The sequence below is a fragment of the Lagopus muta genome, chromosome 4, assembly GCF_023343835.1.
Source record: "Lagopus muta isolate bLagMut1 chromosome 4, bLagMut1 primary, whole genome shotgun sequence".
NCBI lineage: Eukaryota > Metazoa > Chordata > Aves > Galliformes > Phasianidae > Lagopus > Lagopus muta.
The window spans coordinates 10334169-10354390 of NC_064436.1; the positions used below are offsets into that span (position 1 = coordinate 10334169).

General features: G+C 41.4%; 1 protein-coding gene across 9 annotated transcripts; it reads right to left on the bottom strand.

Moving 5' to 3' along the window:
* Positions 1-483: 483 nt before the first annotated feature.
* On the bottom strand, positions 484-19367 carry CLGN (calmegin). 9 transcript variants are annotated; one of them, XM_048943289.1, is made up of 17 exons: positions 19236-19351; positions 18641-18760; positions 17550-17725; positions 15919-15989; positions 15326-15384; positions 14525-14666; positions 13661-13742; positions 12714-12906; positions 10438-10627; positions 9604-9717; positions 8871-9027; positions 8256-8471; positions 6675-6794; positions 6340-6484; positions 4905-4976; positions 3395-3498; positions 484-2221 (listed from the first exon to the last, which is right to left on the bottom strand). In XM_048943289.1, exons 2-17 carry the CDS (start codon positions 18663-18665, stop codon positions 2141-2143), a joined length of 1947 nt encoding a protein of 648 aa, XP_048799246.1. In that variant the 5' UTR covers positions 18666-18760; positions 19236-19351; the 3' UTR covers positions 484-2140. The 9 variants fall into 9 exon arrangements, with proteins under 9 accessions (XP_048799246.1, XP_048799244.1, XP_048799252.1 ...); XM_048943287.1 differs by having other exon boundaries at positions 486-2221; positions 3395-3501; positions 19236-19350; XM_048943296.1 differs by lacking the exon at positions 484-2221 and adding an exon at positions 3759-3869 and having other exon boundaries at positions 3395-3501; positions 19236-19352.
* Positions 19368-20222: the final 855 nt, after the last annotated feature.

Sequence of the window (20222 nt, forward strand, 5' to 3'; positions counted from 1 at the left end):
GGAAATTGTGAGAGAACACCCCTCCACCATCCCCTCTGGTCCTGCCTAGCCTCACCAAAACATTCACATACAAATCAGCTACATAGAGGAACTACAGGAGGAAATCACAATGTTAGAAGTATCAACAGAAGTGTTCCCTTCTTGCCTCATTTTTTTTCTCCTCATCTAGAGCCTCAAATCCTATAAGCTCTCATCTTCCTCTCCTAATTCCTAGCATAGACTAGATCCAATAAAGACATCCTCCTGCTTATCAGTTTATCTGCAGCTTCCAGGTAATGGTAGTCATTAAGTCAATATGAAAAGTGAGACTGGTCTTACTAAGTCAGTACCATTGCATACAGCACCTGAACTATGGCCTCTTAAGGCAGTTCTACCTGGTAAATAAGGAGTTGTTTACTACAAAGTGAGGTGCAAGCAAAGATGCTGAGACGGCATAAATCAAGACCTTAGGGGAACCCTAAGAGAATTAAGACTAGCACCCACTATAAGCAGACTGATCCCTGAAGTAGCTCTACCATTGCCTATAAAGGTGTGCTGATCTACCAAATAAATACATAATCAACTCCAAAGCCCACACGTAAACACTGTAACAACTCCAAAGGACTTTCACCAGACTCAGATGGGATTCAGTCACAGCGCTGAAATGCTTCCCAAAAGCTACAGTGACCAGCAATCCACACTCACCCCGTTGCCCTGGTTCCCTCTGTTGTTTGCAGGACACCTCATTGCTAACAGCTATCTGTTACTGCAAAGTCTCAGGGCAAAGGGGAAAATCAGGAGTCATTACTTGCTAGTTCATGGACCCTAGAAGGGATCAAACGGTTGCACTTAGCATTTCTCACTGTGGCCTCTCCCTGTATTTCTCCACACCAAACAGAACACTTTGACTTCAATACAAGTACCTGTGCAGGCTGGCTTCTTCTGAAGAGTCAGCTAAAAACTGTTACCAACTTCCTATTAAGTAATAGCAGAGCAGGGAAAACAACACAATCTTCGTAGACTTACAAGTGTTTATAAGTAAAATAACACATTTCCTTGGCAAAAAGTTCTTTACCAATTAACAAACTTCTAAATGGTTTTAGCCTATCAACTTGCTTTTGCTAGCAGTTAACTCACTCATGTTCAAGGCAGCTGCCAAGCAGCAGCAGGATTCCAAAAGCTGCAGTTTTGTTGGTTTGTTTTAATATACAGTTGAACTTTAGTAGTTTCTCTTATGATATGCAGTTTATTTAAACTATATTAAAAGAAAGCCCAAAAACTCACATTTGTAAAAAAAAAAAAAAATCCATCAAAAATTCTTATCTATATTAATCAATTTCATGTTAAACAAGAATTATTAAATATTTTTAATACACAATATACACTCAGCAAATATTCTATAAACAAAATCTATGCCCATCTGGCTCAGAACATGAGAGCTATAAAAGTATGAAAAAAATCTATATATCACTTCTGTAGTTTTAATATCTGCATTCAAAAGCAAATTAAGTCACATCAATTAACCACTTCTTTGAGTACTCCATTTTAAACTACCTCTTAAAAATAAATTACTATAACCCATGTTTGAAATGAACAGGTGACCACTGTAACAGTACCAACTCAAAGAAATAAGATACAAGAAAAATTGTTGCTAGCACTAAACGATCATACAAAAACAGTTATTGCATTTAGCTCTGCACAGAAAAAAAATACCTTTTCACTGAACAACGTGAACTGTAGATCCTTCACTTGTACTGCAACACTCTCAGCTCAGATGTGTAAACAGCTGATTGTGTGCTAGAGCTGCAAAAATATTTATTCATGTTCTTAAAAACATTTAGAGTAACATTTTTCATCCCTGACTAATATTGATTTCTAAGATTCTTCAAATCTTAAGAATCTGCTTTGTAAAATCAGTTGGCCAACTTGCAGTTTCACTTTTATTCTAAATGTGAAACATTAGGTAACTCTTCTTTTCTTGTTAAAAAAAAGGGCATCAAGGAAGCTTGGGAAGGTTAAAAGAGGTCAGAGAATTAAGAGAAGTAGCAATGAGTCCCGTTTTTCCCTTCACATCTCAGGAACCTGCATGCTGCCAGGCTCCTTGCAGTGGCATGTCATAAGTTAGTACTGCTTAGAGCTAGAAACACTAGCTGCCAACAACTCAGTCCTTTTGTACTCTTCTTTTGCGCACTGACTTCAGCCGACCATCCCCAGAGCCTGCAGTTTCATCAGCTACTGTCATCTGAAGGAAGAAAATAAATCAGCATTCACATTCTTAAGCAGTGTGCATTTAATCCTTCAAACTTATTTATTCCTCCCTACCCCCAAATCATATTAGCACTCAATACAATAGTTAAATGATAGATTTTTTTTCCCTGCAATATCACACTAATGATAAATGATTAACAAGGTAATGTATAAACATCATTTTACAAGGGGAAAAGGTTTTAATTTGAGGGAGGGAAGATTTAGGTCGGGTGTCAGGGGGAAGTTCTTAACTATGACAGTGGTGAGGGGCTGGAACAGCTGCCCAGAGAGGCTGTGGATGCCCCGTCCCTGGAGGTGTTCAAGGCCAGGTGGGAAGGGGCCCTGGGCAGCCTGGTCTGGTATTAGAAATGGAAGTTGGAAGCCCCACCTATGGCAGGGGGGTTGGAGATTCATGATCCTTGAGGATCCCTTCCAACCCAGGCCATTCTGTGATTTTACGATCAAGTGAGTAAAAGGCTTTTCCTTCTGAATACAGAATAAGAATAGCACATCTAAACTGACAGCAGAAATTTGTTTATTCCCCATTCACTCACTAGTTCAAAAGCCATGTCTTTTAATTAATTTAGCTAATTCCTTCAAGTGTATATTGTACTAATCTTCCTTTCCACTTGTTAAGCAAGAAGCATTTAAAACATTGTTACTTCCTGTCTTGGAGAGCTACAAACAGAACAGACTGCTCTTAAATCAGCTGTCTGTTTCTCACTTGAGAAGCACTTGACTTACTGAGGCTCCATTCCCAGACAACGCCTTGTTTCTCACTTCCCTGCATCTCCTAATGGAAGCACCCGATTCAGAAGGCATAGTTCCCAGAAGGTGGCACCACTGGCCTGAGAACATGGCATGCATGCAGTCTCCTAAGCAGGTCACTGATCATGTCATGTTAGAAACTCAGACACCCTGAAAATACCCAGGTAAGAGCAAGACGTAACCTCTCCATATTCCAGTACAGAGTATCAGTCACATGATCAGCTCTTGTTACTGCTTCCACAAAGAAAGGGTTAATGGGTTTATCAGACACTGCATTCCTAGGCAAAAGTACAGGAACAAGCTTCTTACAAACAGGAGAATCGAGAAAGGGGTAATCAGTGAAGAACTTGTGTTAGAGCACTGTGAACTCACACAAGGCAGTTTCGCAGAGCAAACTCACCTCATCTTCTGAGCCAGATTTATTTGACTTATCATCTCCTTCCTGACTTCCACCTGCAACTTCGTTTTCTTCATCATCAATATCTTCCCCATATTTACTCTCGTCTTCTGCACGAGAAATCAGTATTACTTTTAAACACAACTACGTTAGAAATACACTACAGTCACACACTAAGTTTTTCCTAGCCAATTTCTGTTCTGGAATGAACTGCTCGTTTGTAATAAAATATAAGCTAAACAAAGCAGAGCAACCTTCTCAATGAAGTTGTAGCTTACTGTAGTTTAGTGCATTACTGTACTAAAATAAAGAGAGTAGTGAATGCATAAACACTCTCAGTCTACTCCCTGAGCATCAGACTGGTTACCTTTCTGGGGTCTCTCTCCATTCCATGCATTCTGTTAAGGAAACCGTGCTCCCCAGCTGTTTTTGTTTCCACTTTGGGCCTCAGAACGTACGAGCTTGCACTCCCATATGCCTGCATTTTAGGTATCTATGTTCAATATAAGGATTCAGACCCAGCAATCACACCATGACATATTAAATAAAGTTACTTAAGCTTGACAAGTCTTTTACTTCACACAGCAATATTGAAGTGAGACTTTCTATGACTTTGTTATCTACTGCAAACATTTCTATCAAAGAGTAAACAAGAAGCAACATCCATGTCTGGCAAAAAGGAAATAACAAGACAACTGCTGAGCATAACTACCCAAACATCTCTCAGTACTACTCCTGCCACGTGATGCCTCATAACCACTGCTTCACCACAAAAATATAAAGATTTTAACAGCTGAGCTCAGTAATGCCCGAACAAAAGCATACAGACACCAAAAACCTTTGTCCACAATCTACTAACAAACTGAGCCAAGCAATTCAGCTCATTTGGATGAAGCCTGAGAGTTTTCCCAGCTGTAAGTGTACCTTACATGTATCTACATTCATCTGTCTCAACTATTGTTATCAAAAGGAGAACTACAACCATAAAGCTGGAGGTCACAGTTTAAGAGAAACGTAGACAAAAGTTTTGTTTTAAAAATCAACCCTTATCAGTAAAGCATGGCAAAAGTGTTCAAAACCCTTGCTCAGATGTTGATGAAGACAACTAAGTCCCAAGACAGAGCCATTTAAGATGCCAGCAATTCACGCTCACTGGAGCCACAGAAATCTACAAATCTTTCTGAAACTTGCCATTCTGCCACACTTTCAAACTACCCACACTAAGATGTGACTTGGAAGTCATTCAGTGCTTCACAGTTGAAAACAGTTCATTGCCTTCAACTCCAGGAAACAAAGTAGATAATGACTATGAAGGAATTGCAGGAATGATTAGGATCCAAAGGATTAGTAGAAAATACTGATGACTACAGATACTGTGTTGAGAAATCACACAGGCAACTCACATACACATCTGGCATCTACCTGATGTTCCACCTCTGGCAATGAGACAAACTAAAAAGGAGAAGAGAGATCATTTTCAAGTCCCAACCCAAGTTATTTCCTTCTCCATTACCTGAAGGAGGAACCTCCCTTCCCATCTTAATTGTATCCTTTAAGAACTCTGTCTCTTCCAGTTCTCTTCTATCTGGTGCAAAAAGAATCATACGAAAACATATGAGTACCTATGATTGCAGATATGAGGAGGCAAAAAATAGGTGGAAAGAGAGGGAAGATTTCAACCTGCAAGTGTAAAAGGTAGCAGGAAAGCTAAAGGGGAGCTAAGCAATTCTTCTCAAAAGAATAAAGTCTTACAAGCCTGAAATGTATTTGAAAAGCTTAGAAGAGTCATACAAAAGCTACCTACGTTGATGTTGCTCTGCATTTAGTTTAGTAACTGGAGATGAAGATATAAAATGGAGCCTAATTTTGAAATATCAGGAACAGCTGGTTAAAAAAAAAAGTTAAGGCAGATGAATTAAGTTTGGTGTAGCAAAGCATTATGCCTAAGTACTCAATTCTCTGAGCACGGGAACACTGATGCAAAGTTAAGTATTAATTCATACAGCCAAAACCCATCAACTCTCATGGCCTTTGGTGCAGAAATAGACAGAAACGACAAAGTTCTGGTCAGCAATATAAAATGATGCCACCACTAAAATAACCAGCATTCATATCTGCTTAGTTTCTAACTTACGATGCCAGCCATTTGCAACTTGCTTTGCTCTTACAGAGCAAAATAAGAGACTTGCAGTATGAGGCTGAAGATTTTCTCACTGGAGTCAAAGCAATGCACTGTAAGTTACATGATTCTCTTTGCACTTGCAGGCAGAAGCAAATGCCATCACAGCATCAAAGCCATAGCTGAGTAGTTCCACTCATGTTTGATAACACAACTTGAGATGATTATGTTACTCTTTGAATGCCAAAGTGCATCTTACAGTACTGATCATTTGTTTCTCCCTTGGAACAGCAGAACAGATCTCTGCAGGCTGGCATTGCATTCCTAACAAGAGGTATCAAACAAGCAGATTTCAGTACTTCAAATCCACTGTATTTTCAGACTTCAACGAGAGTTACTAGAACCAAGGGGTTTTTTAGTTCAGGGTATGATGCTCCCACAGAGGAGTAAGTCAAGCATTATGCTAAAGACTTAAGGCTATTCCAGACACATTTTAAAGACAACATGATTGTAACCAACAGAGGTACAGATAATTGAACCAGCCAAAGAGCGTTCAATATATGAGATGTTTAGGAGGCAGAAGATATGTTTGTCAACATAAGACTTGGAACAATTTATCAGAAGTGAAGCAATACTGAAGAGAACTCTATTATACAACTCTCTTTTTTTCTTGTATTTATCAAAACACTATGGCACACCAATTGCTACAGAGATAAGGCTCAGAGCAAGGCAGATTTGGCATACTGGCTGCAATTACTGCAACACAGTCCACAACTTAGTTCTTTCCATGCTTTTACATCGATCCAACTATGAAGCAACATACTCTTACCATCTTCACCAATATCTTCATTTTCTTTATCTTCTTCTAAATCTATTTCATCATCTTCTAGCTCTTCTCTTCCTTGTTTTACTTCTCCCTTTGTAACTGGCATAGATGTATCTGGTTTTTTTAAGTCAAAATCTTCATCTGTTTTCTAAAACAAATCAGACATCCATTTACTTAAACTCAGGTTAAGAATTAAACAAACTCACACAAGGAGTTAACTAATACCAACGGCACAGTAGGAGAGCTGTTGCACAAATACTGTTGCACAAATACTAAGAGTTTTGAATCAAGTATTAAGAATGGCAGAAGATGAAAAACGCATTCAAAATTTCTCTAACCTTTGCTGGCCAGCAGAACAACACACCCAGACCAACAGGCAGAGCTAAAGTCAGGATATAAAGAACCCAAAGCCATGGATGGTCTTCCGCAGCAGTCACCAGTTGACTCAACATTCCAGGCTACATTAAAAAAAAATAAAAAAGCATTTTTATCACTCTCACCACTTAGGTAAGCTTATAAAAATGTATATATTTCAACCCTTATGCTGCCCAAAGAAAACCCTTTCAGTTGGACCAACTTCATGCTTGCCACTCTTGCAGCTTTTTTGCTCTTTCCCCACGCTGTGCTAGCTTAACTGATAAGAACTTCCAAGGAGCAGCCAGCCACCTGAAGAGCAACGTCTTGCTCCATCTGTACTGCCACTTTGCCTCCTCCAACAGCCAATTCATCAGGCAGCTATCTTCCAGACCAGTTCTGACTTACATAAGCAAGTCTTGGTTCAGTTAGACTCTGGAAAGGGGACATCAGCAACCAAGGTATGAAGCTACAGAGGCAGTGGAGTGAAGGAACTTCAGGATTACCTTTTGCTATTGTGTGTACAGATACAGATGCAACTCCAGGCACAGAAACAAATATTTGAAATGAGCAAGGCTGTGAAATGAGCAAGGCTGTGAAATGAGGCTTTCCTAAATTGCCTGGTCTGTTGCTACTTTCTCATCTTTTCTGTGATAAACAGCACCTGCCAGAGACTGACCATACGTACACAGCCAATCCATCATTGCTTTCCCATACCCACATCTGCTTTCATTCCCCAAAGTAAACACAGGACTGCTAGAACAAACCACTTGTGAAAGTGGAACAGGCTTCCTAAAAATGATGCCCCATGCCTGCCGGAATTCAAGAGACAATTTCAACAATGACACTTGGAATCTTGCATGGCCCTAAAGAAGTCAATCAGCCATACTCTGAATAACCTTGGAATGATTCATTCTGACTGAAGTACTCTCTCTCAACCGCAGTCAGTAAAAACAGCCACTAGAGGGGCTCATGTTCCCATCTATTCAGACAGATTCATGCTATGACATACGAAAGAGAGCTAAAGAAACTGCTGACTGACCAATTGCAGTAAGCAGTGTGGATGTACACACAGAAACAGAAGAACAGATGCAGCTCCAGAAACATACACATATTGTCAGAGTTGCATAATACACATCCAAACAGCCAGAGACCCAGATTTATTAAATACAAAAAATAATGGCTATTAACCACTTTTTATGGCAGGGGAGCACATCTAAAGCACATATAAAAAGGAGTCGGACAAAAGTGACAAGTTTTAAGTACATAGAGAGGTCTTCGTGCAAATAGCTCAGCATCCATTAGCTGACAGGTACTGAATTCTAGTATCACCATTAACAGTGGGAGATGTATCAATTACTGAAATCTTGCTACATTTCTTGTTAAATGTCTAAGTAAAGTGTTGTAACCTTTTAATTTCAGCCCAATATTGATCTGGGAAAGCTGTACACCAAACTAGGATAAGAATGTCATAGCTACTCTGTAAGATTATCAATCACAGAATAATTACATTACAGAAAGTTATTCCAACAGAACTCCTACCAAGAAGATAATAAAGTCGATACCTCGTTAGCACTTGCTACTAATTTCTTCAAACCCCAACCATCTGCTGCCCAACGATCAGCTACTTCTTTTTCTGAGCATATTATGAAGTTATCAAAGTAGATATCAGACGTCATAGACCAGAGTTCTAAACCAACAGCACCGATAGGTGTCATCTGAAACGGGTGAGGATCTTCAAAATAGTCTGGGTTCGGTATTTTCCGAGGGCTCCAGATTCCCTTTGTAGGGAAAGAAAAACATGTAATAACATTATTATACCTCAAAAATAAATGCAAAACAAACAAACAAAAACACACATCCAGCGAAATACATTTTAACGTAATTATGACATTCTGACTATTTCAAATGCACGATTTAAAAAGCAAAGGGGCAGCCTCTGAATTTCAGGAAAACATAACTGGAAATAACCTATAGAATTTTGGCAGGTAGGTCTCAGACTTCTGGCTTAGGGCAGACAGATCTCAGTTCAATTCAATCCTTTTTCCTCCATACTGTGTTACAGCAGTAAGTGACTGTATCAAGTTCAGTATGAAGGGCCAAACATACATACTAATTCCACTTGTCTGCTTGGTTGAGCTCTGCACCTCTTAAATAACAACCTACAATATTGCTAGTACCTGATAATTAGGATTAACTATCATAGGTGCTTTCCATTTCCCTTTATACTTGGGGTTGCTCTTCATGGGACGCACCCACAGTCCACAACCAGGTGCGGTGGCACACTTCGGATTGGGGACCTGAGGGGCTTCCCACTCCCCATCCATTTCTTCATCCCTACAGAAAGAAAGGTACAAATAACCAATTTCAGGTTGGTCCGATGGGAACACTAACATTCAGTATAACTTCGGATCCAAACACACTCTGCTGGGACAACCCCAGAATTGGGTTGAAGTTCAATGGGCTGATCTAACTGCAACGTGCTTTTTCCAGAGTACTGAATGCTTTACAGCCACACATTCATTGCTACTGTAGCTCAGTTAAATGTAATCGTACTCCTACACCTGCAGGCAGCTTGCAGCAGCTCCCCATAACATGCTTTAGGACAACTACGTGTCTTCAAGCATCAACTTTGACAGCTTTGCTGCTTATCCCTGTTCTTTCAAACAGCTCCATACTGTTTACAGCTCTTCAGAATACAAGGCAATTATTGACATCTACATATTTTTCTACAAGTAGCCTCACAAATCAATATGTATTTGACCACGCTTGTTATGTTCCAACTTCATATGTTAAAGACAGTGAGATTTGGGTTAAGTTCTAATTAGCTCACAATCAGCCAGAAAACAAGTAGAGTTACCTAAAAAAAACCAACAAACCACATGAACAGGCCCTCATATACTAAGTTCTTACCAGTCCTTCGGCTTTTTTGCTCTGGGGTCCGGAACATACTGTGGTTCATCATCAAGCCATCCCTCAGGCTTAACAGCATCAAGATCTTCTATTTTGGAAGGCTCATCTTCATCCCTTCAATGACAGACTACTGTTAGAAAATCCATCAGCTTGACTCTGAACCAATGCTCTGTTCAGAGGACCTACTGCTATGGATGGGATAACATTCAAGGGCACAATGAAGTCAGACACACAATTAGAATTAGGCACCTACTTCTCTGTTTATAAACATTTATATTTATAAACATACATTTCCAACATTTCAAGGCACTGGTTAGCCAGAAATGGCTGCCATGAACTGGCAAGTGTCAATCAGGTATCCCTTAAAATTCTCCTCTGTTGAAGTTGCTATATGAACACCACTCCAGGAAAAAGGAATTAAGTATGCAGTACCTGATCTAGTAGTGGCAATCCTGCCCACAGCAGGGAGGTTGGAACTAGATGGTCTTTAAGATCCCTTCCAACCCAATCCATTCTATGATTCTACTAGTAGTGGAAAAAAAAAACCAAACACATCCTTCCTAACCCTTCAAGTAAGGTGATTTTAGTTACTAGCTGCAACAGAATTCAAATCAGCAAAAGTCAAGATTGTACTTCTTTCCCTAAAGATCAGATCCTTGCACATCCTCCTCACATACATGTTTTCAACTGTTAGTGAAACATATCCCACGTGTTGAGAGAAAGAAAAACAACAAAATCAAGCCAGGAAAATATTATAAAACAATAACCTGTATATACTTTTTTTTTTTTTTTTTTTTTTTAAAAAAAAAAAAACAGATGAAGCTTTCTCCTTACCAGTCATCTGGTTTGACAGCATTGGGATCAGGTATTTTTTGTCTCTCATCCCAATCGTCAGGCTTCTTATCAGCAGGATCATCTATTTCTTTAGGAGGGTTTACTGGAGGAACCATATCCTCAAGAAGGCTTCCCTTACTGATGACTGATTGGTCAATCAGCATTTCAAACGTATCATCTGGTTTTAGCACTGAAAAGAAAAAAATTGTATTGAAGAAACAAGGAAATATTCACTTGACAAATTAATTTACCTCCAGCCAAAGTTATACATGTGATATTTTTAGACTTAGTCAACTGACAGCCAACAGAACCTTGTGAGCAGAACAGGAGACATTCAGGTACTAAAACCACACACAAGAGCCAAGTCATCACTTCGTGGCTGTCACAACCTAGAATGTAACCTCTTAAATCCAAATATATCCAACAAATTTGTCAAAAAAAATAAAATAAATAAAAAAATAAATAAAAAGAAATCACCAGTTGGTCAAAATTCTGCTGCTTTGCCTTCCTCCTCCCTGCACTACTGAAGACAAACCTTTGCCTCCAAAAGCATCTCAGCTGTCAAATAATAATTCCACCCTTGAAAGCATGGATAAAGTAGAACTGTGTAAATATCACAGCTGGAGGATCATTCAAGCAATATTTTCTTTCAGACTCCAGACTCTGACAGCATCTTTCTCAGTTGTCAGACTGTGAACACAGAACATTCACAGAATCACAGAATGGCCCAGGTTGGAAGGGACCTCAAGGATCATGAAGCTCCAACCCCCTGCCACATGCAGGGCCACCAACCTCCACATTTAATACCAGACCAGGCTGCCCAGGGCCCCATCCCACCTGGCCTTGAACACCTCCAGGGATGGGGCATCCACAGCCTCTCTGGGCAGCTGTTCCAGCACCTCAACACTCTCTCTGTGAAGAACTTCCCCCTGACATCCAACCTAGATCTTCCTTCCTTCAACTTAAAACCATTTCCCCTTGTATTGCAGTTATCTACCCTTTCTAAGAGTTGACTCCCCTCCTGTTTGTAGGCTCCCTTTAGGTACTGAAAGGCTGCCATAAGGTCACCCCACAGCCTTCTTTTCTCCAGGCTGAACAAGCCCAGCTCCCTCAGCCTGTCTTTGTAGGGGAGGTGCTCCAGTGCCCTGACCATCTTCGTGGCTATGCTCTGGACCCTCTCCAACAGCTCCCTGTCCTTCTTGTGCTGGAGGCTCCAGACCAACATTATATTCAAGTTATTAAAATATTTTAGCAAGTGCAGGTACCTGATAAGCAAGGGTCACAGAATCAAGCAGTGTCAGACTCCACAATTGTTGAGACACTGAAATCCACTTCTAATAACCGGTGAGTACATTCTAGTACTTAGCAAGTACATTTACATGCCCATTTAACACAACCAAAATTACTAATTTGAAGTAAATACTCCTCCAGTTTTATGAAGGTATGTGACAGAAACTCAAGTAACACTGTTGTCCCTACAGTTTAGTACTACCTAATAACATCTTGCAGCCTACGTTTCATAATTTATTAAAACAAATGCAAAAATTACCCCCCCCATATCATTATACACAAAATAACTGATTTTTCTATTTACATTTTCCATCACAAAATCATTATAAGTCACAAACCTGCACGGAGGTCTTGCTGACCTGATGCAGAATAAATGCCATTTGAGTTTAAGTACCTTTAATAATTATCTCTAATGAACGCCCCGAATACAGGAACATATACACTCCTTTCTAAATACACCCCTTTATCAGGAGAACAGAGTTTGGGAGGGATATTTGCAACACAAACTAAAAGCAGGTCAAACTCATTTATTTTCAGTGAAAGCAGGAACATATCTGCTCGCACACAGCTCTGCAGATGCAGGCATCAACGATAACCCAACACATGGAGGAGAGCAGTGTTCAACACGCTGCAGGAGAGCTCACTGACCTACTGTCAACTCCGATGCCTTCCTAAAAGATTGGACTTTTACTTAAAATATTTTTATCTTAGTATGTACTCAAAGTATTAAATCAGTTCTTCAGGTTAAAGGCTGACCAAGGCTCGAATGTTTTTTCATGTAATCGAACATTAAACAGCATTATTTCAAAGCCACTTATGTGTTGCAGTTAAGCTCAGTCATTAAATAACTTAGGCCAAATCATGAGCAATCAGCTCCAGACTTAACAATAACAAAAAGAGTGAGACACGAAGCTTCAGCAGAGATAAATTCTTTTCTTTTCTTTAAATCTTTTTTCTAATTCAAACACGTAAAAACTAAACAATACCAAGAGTGTACAGATGTGTCTTCTTGTCCAAATAGAATTTTTTTAGGTCCACATCAGGACGTTTTGCATGTTTTTCATCATATTCTCCAGTTTTAGGATTCTTATGCCTGATGATAAAGTGTAGTTTGTAATCTTCACCACATTTATCTGGTCCAAACATAATAGTATAAGGCGTTTTGTCAAAGAAGAACTCCTGTGAAAGTAAAAAAAAGCTCAGGGTGTGTCAAACTGCACATTTTACCAAGTCATTTGGAGCACTACTTGTCCACAACACTGTGGCATATATACAACATGGTTACCTTTTTCTAAGAGCTGTTTGATGTGGCCTCAATCCCAACACTGAAAACTGGCAGGGTAAATCACGAAAAGAATTGAACAGCTTTTCTAAGTTGCTGAAACAGCCTAACCACAGAGATCACTGAAGGCTCTTCAGACAAGGTGAATGTGCTTAGTAAGTCCTCACCCTTACATTCAGTGGAAACGCCTGCCACAAATCAAAGCACCCAAGCGTACTCTTCTGTGTACACTACAGTACAAGATGGAAGAGAAACAGTTTCTGTTCTTCACAGCCATTTGTATTTCGATAAAGATGAAAAACAAGGCGTTACTATCCACTGTTTCAGTGGTGCTTTCTTGCTCCACCGTAATAATAAATAATCCCTTAATACCAGATTCAGTTTTCTTCCAACTACATTGCATTTGGCTGTTGTGAAATTCCACTTGTTTGTTGGTTTCTAACTATTTATATGATTTTTCTATTTACCAAGTACCAAGGTGTGTCTTCAAGCAACTACTTGAAGGAAGCCCACTTGATCTCTGCAAGTTACCTTCCCTCAAGACACATCCTGTAACAGATGTGTTGTTTGAGGTGGGTCTGTGTTTTTATTTATTTTTAAATATGCTCATTCCTCAATGAAATAGTCAATAGCAAATGTAAAGGGGCATACCAGATCCAGGTCATCCCTACTGGAAAGAAGTTTAATATATGCACCACCACAGTCAATGCCTCCTTGAAAATTCACTTCATATCTAGGCAAAGAGCAAATAAAAAAAAATAATTCATCATATCAGACAAACACAAATAAACTTCATATCTGCAGTTCTACTTACAAACACATTACAACCATGTCTAAGTTGCTTGATGTTTTATTAGGCGCTGCTGTCAAAATATTCCTATGTGACTAAAAGGTTTTTAGTTGCCACACAAACCAATACAGTAGCAATGCCAGCCAAAACAGCCACGGTAGCAACTGCTACAGTTGGGAACAGCAGTAAGACAAGTTTCAAACTTGAGATGACCCTGAGGCCGATGGCCCTGCCTGTGGCAGGAGGTTGGAATCTGATGATGACTGGGGTCCTTTCCAATCCAGGCCTTTCTGTGATTCTACCAAAGTGAGGCAGAAACCAGAAAGAGTTCTAGGAATCTGTTCTCTTTGAAAATGCCCACACAGCACACTGGATTTAGCTGGAGGGATCCCAAGCGTTGTAGCTGAGTTACACAGAAATACCCTGCAAGTGTAAAAGCAGCATACTCAAATCACAAGTTAAATCTTTTTCATTTAGGACTGAAAATTAATTAACTTGTAAAGTATTTTATAAAACAATAACTTACATCCGAAGTATTTCAAGAGTTGGAATGTAACTTCTTACACTTGAACTACAATCTTAGTTGCTTATTTTCATTCATACTTACAGCCCTGGTAGCTCTGGCTGTGTCAGTCTGTGCCACATGAAAGGATTTACATGACTTTACTGACTCAAAGACTTGAAGCACAATAAATATCAAGCATGGAATCTGAGGAAATACTTACTGAACAATCAAAGGTTTTTTATCAAAAATAAATGCCTTTGTTAGCATAGCTGATATTGCATGATGCTTTGCAGCTGATTTTAACACTAATCCTTTGTCTCCAGGTACTTTGTTTTCTTTCAGCTCTTCTACTTCCCACCTTCCTAAAAGAAGGAAACAAACACCAACAATGCAATCTTTGGGAAAAACAAACAACATGCTGATGAAAGACATCATAGCCTTGTGGCAATGAGAAGCAAAGAGTTCACAGCATATAAGACTAATGGCCAAAGTAGAGAAGTCTTGACATTTGATGGCAAAGTTCAATAACAGTCACCCAATAGAGCACTGATAATTCTCCTCTGGATACAAGTGATTATTCAGGACCACCCTACACTTCTCAAGCTCTGCAGCACTACAATACAAAAAGAAAGTTGGCAGTGCACAAATTTGATGCCCACATCTTCCTATCAAATCATCCATACAGCATTCCAACCAGTGCCTCAATTACAATAGTCAGAAGCCACTAGAATCCCAATTCACAGTAAAGACAGTAAAATAACATCTGCAGGTCAGAAGATATCAGATCCATCTAACCTAGCATTTTCGCTCAGACAACAAGGAGAGCAGAAAGCTTAAGGAAAAGAATTCAAAGGAATATGACCATAAGTTACAACAACAACAGATAACAAGCTTCTGCCTTCAGGTAGGTTTTTGAAGTCAGTACAGCATAATGGGCACACAGCATGAAGGAGAGGTATTTCCCACAAAGCAACAGAACATCAGAACCCATGTAGTCAAAGTACACATTAAAAACACTTACCATCATATTTAGCAATGTTGTCATCTGTGTCTTCTTTCCTGGCTTTAGACAACACCCAGCTAAAACAACAAGTGTACAAGTCACTTAACTATACAAAGTTGTGCATAGATATAAAAAAAGTTGTAACAAGCACAGGACAAACAGATTGAGTTTCTATCAAGTGAACTTGTGACCTTGATTTCAACGGTCATCATCATGGAACCTGGTGTAATTTAAAGAATGCAAACAGAAAAGTTGCAACAAGTTTCATACAACACTTCAAAGATTAGATTTCGTGGGAAAACAATACTCTCACAGATCTCACAAAGCTAAGGATTGAGATAAATGGTATTTAAGCACTTAAGTTTTTCCATTTACCAATCGTGGTGACCAATAACACGTTGTGATTTGTCTTCAAAAACCAAACACAGTTTCCCCAACATCATCAAAGCTTTCATCATAAAACAAAGTACTCTAACAGCTGATCATACCACCTCCTACTGAAGACATTTCTACTGAGAAATTCCTAGCAGGTAAACGAATAGAAAGTAATTCCTGCTGCTGTAAGTTAAATTGCTGAAATTACAAGTTTAGAACGTTCAGGTATGGCTTACCCACTCCATCCTCCATCAAAGGTTTCAGCAAAATAAACATCTCCAGTTGGCTTTGGAGTCTGGTACACCACCTAGAAGACATGTACAGATACGTGCTCCAACATAACTACAGTTGTTCAAATGCAATACACTACCAGATGCTATTATATTTATCAATGCTACAAAGAGCTGAAGTGACAGAGTCAAGGGGATGGAGCCAGGCTCTTTTCAGAGTAACCCAGTGATGTGGCAAGGGGCAATGCACCAAGAGGAGCACAGGAAATTCCATATGAACACGAAAACCACATTATTTACTTGAGGGTGACAGAGCCCTGCAACAGGCTGCCCACAGAGCTCGTGGAGTCTCCTTCTCTGCAGAGTCAAGACCCACCTGGATGCTTTCCTGTGCAACCTGCTCAAGGGAACCTTCTCTAGCAGTAGGACTAGATGATCTCCAGAGGACTCCTATGGTTCTGTAATTGTACATCCCTAAGTAACCCACGCAGACAGACCACCACTGTTGCATTTAAGGGAATAAAACACGCTTCCCCACAACCCCACCTCATTGCTACGGGTTGGGCACGTGTCCTCTACCAGCGAGTTACTTCCTATCCACCAAGAATCTGTGTGACGTGGAGATCAATAGCAGCCAAGTACATCAAGGCTCTGGGCAAGGGCTTTTAAGGCAGGAGAGTCTGCCACTTCATTCCTAACACCGCGTTAATGATGGCAGAAGAGGCTGCTAGGTTGGTTTTAGACTCACTTTCAGATACCAGAAACAAACCTTTTCTGAGATGTCTGAGAACTAATAGGTGGCCCTCCCAGTACACACAGCAGGGAGCTCAAACGCATGCCAGCTTACCACCACTTTGCCCATCCTCTCTTTCTTATGCTCTAACACCTTAACATTTTCAAGTCTGAAACTTCAGAAAGTTTCAGACACCAGCATAAAAGTACAGACACAGTTAGAAGACAACAACTGTGCTCAAAGCTCCTAACCAAAATACTGTTACATATAAGAATACAGAACATGTACTCAGCTTGCAGCAGTTCTCTGCTTCCCCCCTATTTCTTTGCAAGTTTTTCCTTCTTTTGTTCTCCTGCCTACCAGGCACATCACAACTGGGCTACACAGTTAAAAAAAAGGAAAAAGAAATCTATAAAAATTGCCCAAATCTATTACCAACTACAGCTTAACAAACACAGGAATACTTTCTGGAAAGAAATAATGACTGTATTTTAATATGTTAATGATGAGAAAAAAGAACAAGGAATTGATCTCATTTAAAATCAACAGTAAGACAAAGCTGCTTTCTGCTTTCTTCTCTAGTAATGACACATAAGGCTACAAGGTGTGCTATCAAGGAGAGCTTCAGATAAAAGGTTCCATGCCTAGATTAAAGGACTACAAGATCTTATTCAAGACTATCCACTGCTGGTACGAGATCCAATTTTGCATTTCAGTATAGCAGGGTCATTAAATCACACGCAATGACTGAAAAACCTCAGTCTGGTGCATTTGACACCCATTGAATTGGCAGCTCCATGTTAACTCGCTCTTTTTGAAGCCATTTGTGAACCAATTTGTCTCTCAGTATAACTATGTAACTTCAAATTACACAAGCTTCAATTAACGACATCCAGAACCTTACCCCTAAGGAAGATCCTTCTTTGTCAACATCAGCTTGTTGAGACTCTTGCTCAAAATCCTCCACTTCAACATCCGCACCCAGAACTTCATCTTCCATTTCTGCAGTTACTGAGCTAATTACCATGAGAAGCAAGCACAGCCAGTCCCACTGGGAGTGCATTCTGGTCATCTGAAGAACTGAAAAGTTTAAATTGTAAGCGTTGTTGTGGGGTTATTATCACCACTAGCTCAATTATAGTCCAGGACTTTATCTACAAGAGAAATAACATTAAAATCATAACAAATAAGGAACGTGAAGCATTCACAACCTCCTGCTCTTTTGGCCACCCCTGCTCGCACTTAGTATTCTGCCACTGAGATGCTTCCTGTGCCTCAGAGAGCAACCACTCTTATAAGACAGAGTAAAGCGATCATTTATTTATCGCAGCAAACTCTAAATATCACAGCAATTTCTTCTGGAAATCAAAGCCCCTTTTTTTTTCTCCCTGGCTTTATCAGATCCACCAAGCAATGCAAACATTGGAAGCAAAATGATAATTCTTCCATGCTCATTTATCAACCTGCTAGTTCCACCAAGCAATACAAACAGAGATCGGTACCAAGGCGAAACAAACAAACAAAACACCCACATCCCTTCAGGGCTGTCCAAAAAGAAAACTTTTTCCATTTTATTCCTTATTCCTGCTAAGATCTGTTCACTTCATACTGTCTGTACCGACTGTATCTACAGCCCAAAGTAAGCTGTTATATGCACCAGTGCCATGCCAGCATGCCAACTATGCCATAAAAGCCTCACTCCTTAGGACAGACTTATAGTTTTGGGGAAAGTACATTAAATTACATTACCATTCTCCCCCCCCCCCCCCCCCCAACTATTCTATGCCATTCTTTGTCTCTATGCTTTCCTCTCTTATCCCAAACATCACCATTACTTTTTTTGTTGTTGTTGTTTTATAATTCCTTCAGCACCTCCAATGCAAAACCTTTAAACTAAGCCTAATAGCTTCTGGTCTTGAAATTGCGTGCAAATAATAAGGAAGATCAACGGATTCTGAAGATGAGTTAACATACAAAAAGCTATGAACATCACACCTGTAAGTTTTAGCTGTTTTTGCATAGCTCGGTCACTCTACCGTGGGAACACAGGTACCCACAGCACATCCATGTACCAGAAGAGACCTACGAGGCAGCAGCGCTGCTCTGAGACAAGCCCTAGGGAACAGCAACCGCACTGCAACACCAGCACAACATTACACCTCAAGTAATGAGCCACTGCTCGTGGGACACACACAAGACAGCAGCACGACGGCAGAAACAGCAAGAAGGAACGTTCCGAGTACAAGGACACGTCTCCCGACGAGGGCAGGCTGGACGGGCCCTTCTCAGCTCAATTCCACACCCGCTCCCCCTCCACCCATAGCCACAGAGCCACGGGGCTCGGCTCGGCTCGGCTCCGCTCCGCCCGCAGTAACGCACGGGCAGCACAATTCCCGCCGCCGCGCTGCCCCTCACCTAACGGCCGGCGCCCAGCAGCCCCGCCCGCCTTCCCCTCATGGCCGCCGTTCCCCCCCCGCCCCAGTTATAAAACAGGCGACGCACTGCGCGCCGGCCCGACGCTGGCATCCAATCCCCGCGGGGCGAAAAGCGGCCGCCCCGCGCAGCCCCGTCCCCGCGACGGTCGGATTACCGGCGGCGAGATCCCCTTTGCGCCCCGCCGACGCTTAGCACGGATCCCGCTACCGGCGCAGCTCTAGCCGCGCACGCGCTGGCGGAGCGCAGGGCGGCGGGCGCTGAGGAGCAGGTGCTCGCGCCGCTCCGCCCCGGCCAATCCGCGCGCGAATCGCGACCCGCACGAGCTCCGCGGGAGGGAAGGATGGGGGGCGGGCAGGTGGCTGCGCCAATCGCCGCTCGGCCCGCGGCGGGCTCCGCGCTGCCACTGGGCTTCGCCGCGGCGACGGCGCTGAGCGCTGTGGGGCGGCGGGCGGAAGGCTGCGCGGCTGCGGGAAGCGAGTGTCTCATCCTCTGTTTGCTGTGTGCTTAAATGCTGTGCCTTGCATGAGGAAAAATTACTGAAGGAATGGCAAATTCCATTCAGTTAGACTGGAAGTTGAAAGCAGTATGTTTTTTTTTTCTTTTCCAGCCAAACGTTACCATCATGGTTACTGGGAATTTAAATTGGCTTATCATGGCAGTTCACAGAATCACAGAATGGCCAGGGTTGGAAGGGACCTCAAGGATCATGAAGCTCCAACCCCCTGCCACATGCAGGGCCACCAACCTCCCCATTTAATACCAGACCAGGCTGCCCAGGGCACCATCCGACCTGGCCTTGAACACCTCCAGGGACGGGGCATCCACAGCCTCTCAGGGCAGCCTGTTCCAGCACCTCAACACTCTCTCTGTGAAGAACTTCCCCCTGACAACCAACCCAAATCTTCTCTCCTTCAACTTGATATCATTTCCCCTTGTCCTGCTGCTATGTACCCTTTCCAAGAGTTGACTCCCCTCCTGTATGTAGGCTGCCTTTAGGTACTGAAAGGCTGCCATAAGGTCACCCCGCAGCCTTCTTTTCTCCAGGCTGAACAAGCCCAGCTCCCTCAGCCTGTCTTTGTAGGGGAGGTGCTCCAGTGCCCTGACCATCTTTGTGGCTCTCCCCTGGACCCTCTCCAACAGC

Excerpts from the sequence above, each read along its gene's own strand:
- CLGN (XM_048943287.1), bottom strand. The coding sequence starts at position 18,665 with ATGCAAAAACAGCTAAAACTTACAG. Across the intron at positions 15,385-15,918 it reads TTTGATGGAGGATGGAGTGG|CTGGGTGTTGTCTAAAGCCA; the intron begins GTAAGCCATACC and ends TTGTTGTTTTAG. Across the intron at positions 10,628-12,713 it reads GACACATCTGTACACTCTTG|TGCTAAAACCAGATGATACG; the intron begins GTATTGTTTAGT and ends TTTTCTTTTCAG.